The sequence below is a fragment of the Sinocyclocheilus grahami genome, unplaced genomic scaffold (assembly GCF_001515645.1).
Source record: "Sinocyclocheilus grahami isolate Dianchi unplaced genomic scaffold, SAMN03320097.WGS_v1.1 scaffold2243.1, whole genome shotgun sequence".
In the NCBI taxonomy this organism is placed as follows: domain Eukaryota; kingdom Metazoa; phylum Chordata; class Actinopteri; order Cypriniformes; family Cyprinidae; genus Sinocyclocheilus; species Sinocyclocheilus grahami.
This window is the reverse complement of record NW_015507422.1, coordinates 121136-125779: the sequence shown is the minus strand read 5'-3', so window position 1 is coordinate 125779 and position 4644 is coordinate 121136. Positions and strand designations below refer to the sequence as shown.

At 35.9% G+C, this 4644-nt stretch overlaps 1 protein-coding gene across 1 annotated transcript in view; it reads right to left on the bottom strand.

Annotated features, from left to right (window-relative positions):
* LOC107574473 (CD48 antigen-like) overlaps positions 1-2905 on the bottom strand; it is a 17670-nt gene extending 14765 nt beyond the window's left edge. Inside the window, exon 1 of the mRNA XM_016260903.1 lies at positions 2794-2905. Within this exon, the coding sequence (XP_016116389.1) occupies positions 2794-2905 (112 nt within the window). The remainder of the gene's footprint in view (positions 1-2793) is intronic.
* Between the last annotated feature and the right edge of the window lie 1739 nt (positions 2906-4644).

The following is a 4644-nucleotide window of genomic DNA, read 5'->3' as shown; positions in this document are numbered from 1 at the left end:
ACAAGCGGGTCTGCGATCAGCGCCTAGAATGGCTGCAGGACCGGAAAGCTGCTTGCCTGTGCTGGATTACCTCCACCCCCCCTATCCCCCTACACTGTTGCAAGTCGTGTGTATCTGTATTGATGTGCTTATGTTGCTGAGGTGTTTTTTTCCTGTTCCCACACTGTGCTCCCCATAGGAGCATAGTCTGGGGTCTGTTTTTTTTATCTCCTCCCTTCCCTCATGTTATGCTGTATTTCTTCTAAAAATTCCCTGTCCTCCTGTCCTGTCTACCCCCTTGTCATATTGTATGTATGGACAGGTGGATGGCTAATTTCGCTGGTACCTGTGATCAGTGACAATAAAGGGCTCATTCATTCATTCATTTTATGAATCACCAAGGAGCACGTTTTCAGCTAAAAATCTTTGCTGTTCTACTGAAGAAAAAAAAAGTCACCTACATCTTGGATGGACTGAGGGTGAGTAAATTAACAGCACATTTCATTTTTGAGTGAACTGTTCCTTTAAGTGCATGTAAACTCTGAACAGCAATATTACCACTTTATTCAAATGGTTTTATTTGTGTTGTATGTCATTTAGATAATCTTTGTATGATATGCTTATTGTGATCCTGCATTAACATGTTAATGTGTGTTTCAGTTATACTAGAGGTCAAAGGGTCAAACATAATCATATAGAGAGAAAGTATTAGAAATAAATAGAAAAAACAACTACATGTAATAAATATTTATTTAAAAGAACATGTATTGTACAAAAAAATTTAATTAAAAAAACAGCCACTTCATTTGTTCCAGCAACTTATTCTCTCAATTCTCTCAGTGCATTCATATCAAAAGTCATTATTTAAAAAGCTGACAGCCATTCAGAGGGTCAAATACACCACACAGAAAATTTTAGCAAAAAAATCTGCAGAACGACAGTAGAAATTAGCAGTAAACTTATGATATTGCTGTCTTTTTATAGTATTGCAAGCACAATCATACCACAGAAGGCCTCGTTTAATACCTGGAAATAAATGTGGTTTTCTTTGTTTTGGCAGACAGCATGTGCATGAAAATGTGTCTATACTGGACGTCTGTGGTTAATGTATGCTAGAGTGTGCATGTCTTGAGGTGTGAATAGTGTGAGTTTCGGTGAATAGCATGTGCATCCACAATTTGCATTCCTCTTTATGTGAAACTGTTTTACTGTGAAATAAAGTACACAATCTATGAATGCTGATGTTTGAGAAAAAAGATTATTGTCTGAATGTGAAATAATATAAAATATCATATACTATATGTATGTGAAATGTCAGATTGGTGTTCAGCAGAATACACATCTGTCTATCGCTGATTTCTATCAGTCGTTGATTTGCAAACTAATGCAGTGATCCTGCAGATAAGAAGTGTTAGCTTCAGCAGAAATTATTTCCAGCTCTAGCGACACTTAGAAGTCGTTTCTGAGAAGTTTCCACTATTCTTGATATCACACATATCTGTTTAGTGAAGAACATGTCATGCTCGTCTGTCACCATCGAGGACGAACAAGGTAATTCATTTTAAGAATAAATGCATTGCAGTGAAAATGAAATGCATCATTTAATACAAGTTGTAGTATTTATGCAGTAATCATTTTCTCCATACTGTGCAGAAGTGATGATTATGCTAAGAGATGAGAATGATCATTTTGTTTTCATCCATTTTTGAAAATTACTAAGCAATTAAGTTTTTGTAGTCATTATAAATTTTATAAATAAATCAGTATAATGTAGTATATATATATATATATATATATATACACATACACGCATACACACATACACACACACACACACATACATACATACATACATACATACACACACACACACACACACATACATACATATTCAGCCTTTTCATCAGGGATAAAAAATAAAATAGCTTTTATATTAGAAAGATCCGCAGAAAAAAAATCCTAATGCTGTCATGAAGTAGAAACATGATTATCCCTTTCTTTTTGTTCATATGTGGTCAGGGTAATTCCTAATAAAGTCAGAGAAATTTGTTTTAAAATAATTCGATATTATCCATGTAATGACTTTATTAGTAAGTATAAAGATGTGTTTTTTCTAAAGAGCAGTCAAAAACAATCTTGCACTTTATTTTGGAGTACTTACTAAATGATTTTGGACCCAAGTTTCATCGTTTATCTTTGATTTAAATACACGTTTGTTTTTATGGGATGAGATACTGTTTTAGTGGAGATGGATAATATAATCAAAATTCTCTCTGCAATAGTTACTATTTGTGTTCCTCAGAAAGTCATAATTTACATAATTTTCTTTTACCAAGAAAAGTCCAACAAGACGAAACTTCTGTGCGGAAGTTACTAACTTCAGAAGATGCGCGTGTGTGTGACGACACGCCGCGAGATGCACACATAAACTGTATGTTTCTACAAGTTTTGTAAAATAAATAAATGAATTAAAAACAATAAAAACAATAAAAAAACAACCGCTAGAAGCGAAAACGACTGTGTCACAAAGAGGGCGTGGCCTATGCGCTGGCGTCAACTCCGATTGGTCTCTGTCTCTGCTAATAAAAAAAACGTTTTTTACTCTGGAAAAAAAAAAAGATGCACACATAAACATTCACTTTTAAACAAATAAAACATCAAATGGCATTACTTCATAATAAAACCTGCAGCAAACGTTTGCGGAATCAAATGTGAAACACACTAAATTACCCTCTCACGCAGTGCAGCGTTTAGCATCTTTGGTTTCTGTTTTACCATTGTTTTCACCAGCAGTTCATATCGCTGTGATTATACTGGAGCTGTGCTCTGATTGGTCGTCTCTGCTCTGGTGGGCGTGGCTACTGTGGCTGTTCTGGTTCATGACATCATATCCACCATAGACATAATAAATACCTAGACGCCTCATTCTTGGGGCATTGAATTAATAAACCAAAAAAATAAATAAAAAAAAAGATCCAGAAAAAAAACAAACAAAAAAAACCTAGACGCCTCATTGGCCGCTCGTCCGCACGTCAACGTCGCCGCCATATTGGTGCGAGCAACTTATATCGGGACAGGTGAAAACATACCCGACTCGTCGGCAGCTTGGGCCTCTACAAACCGTCGCACAATAATACAAACAGATCTCGGGGTATTATCTTTCACAGGTAAGACTGAACAGTTGTTTCTGTATGTTTTTTGGTTATTTTTAGCTTTATGTTGACAGCTTAATTAGCCACCAGTGTCAGACTATTAATAGCTAGCGATATCGCTAGTAAGCTGTGAAAGCTGAGACTTTATATGAAATCAAAGTTTAAATGAATTGTTTTAACTTTATATTACTTTATATGTAGTTTATATCATAAAGTAAATTGTGTTATGAGCACAATATGAACAGTGAGCACTTTGACAAGACAATGCCAGACTATCAGGATTAGGGATGGAGCTAAATTATCTCTCTTTAATTTCACTAACGTTACTTATTTACAAAGAGTAAGTTTATCATCACTTGATTATAAGGATTTCATAGCTTAGCATAAATCTGTGGACTTATTATATATATTTTCCCCCCTTTTTTTAGCCAATTGCAAACAGGACAACACAAGCCTTAAGGAAAGCTGAAGAAAGCCTGTTCTCTGCATTAGTTCTCTGAGAGTAGGCTATACTTCCACAGCCTAATGTTGTATTAGTACTAGTTACAACCCAGAACAGCCCTGAATGAACGGCCAGAATTACCCTGCTCATATTCAAACCACACACACTCACTATATCTCTCTCTCTCTCTCTCTCTCTCTCTCTCTCTCTCTCTCTCTCTCTCTCACACTTTTCAATTCAATTTAAGAGTGCTTTATTGGCATGACAAAAATTATACATGTGTATTGCCAAAGCAATTGCAGCTGGACTGCTTACAAATAGTACACACATGTATTAACAGAAAGAAAAAGAATAATAACAATTGTAATAAATATAGCTGCAAGCAGCAATCACGGGGCCAAGCACTCCAGAGGCAAATTGAGAAGCTAAGCACGGCATGGAGCATCAGACCAAATGCAACAATGAGTAATAAAAGCAATTTTAGGATGATTGTAATTGAAATGGCTGAAAAATCATAAATACTACCACTAGTAAAATGATTAAATGGCTTATGACTTTTGACCAACAGCTGTCGCTGCAATCAAATCGTTTTGGTCTGTTCTGTGTGAGCAAATTGAGGAGCTAAGCATGGCATGGAGCATCAGACCAAATGCAACAATGAGTAATAAAAGCAATTTTAGGATGATTGTAATTGAAATGGCTGAAAAACATAAATACAACCACTGGTAATGTGATTAAATGGCTTATGACTTTTGACCAACATGTGGCGCTGTAATCAAATCATTTTGGTGTGTTGTGTGTGAGGTGGCAAAGGCACACACAAAGTTTGTTGTCATAATGTCAAAGCTTTAAAGAGATATAGCCTCAGAGTCATTTTGGCACCATAACTAAAATTTGTAGCAGCGCTGTACGAAAACAGTTCCATCTATCGACACGGAATCCATAACTTTTTGTCAACACAGTCTGAAGATCATCTGACTCGATTTTGGTAAAAATCGGACCAACGAGTGGCGAGGAGTTTAAAAAAGTAGGTTTTCAACATAAATCAAAATGGCGGACAGGAAGTTCAGC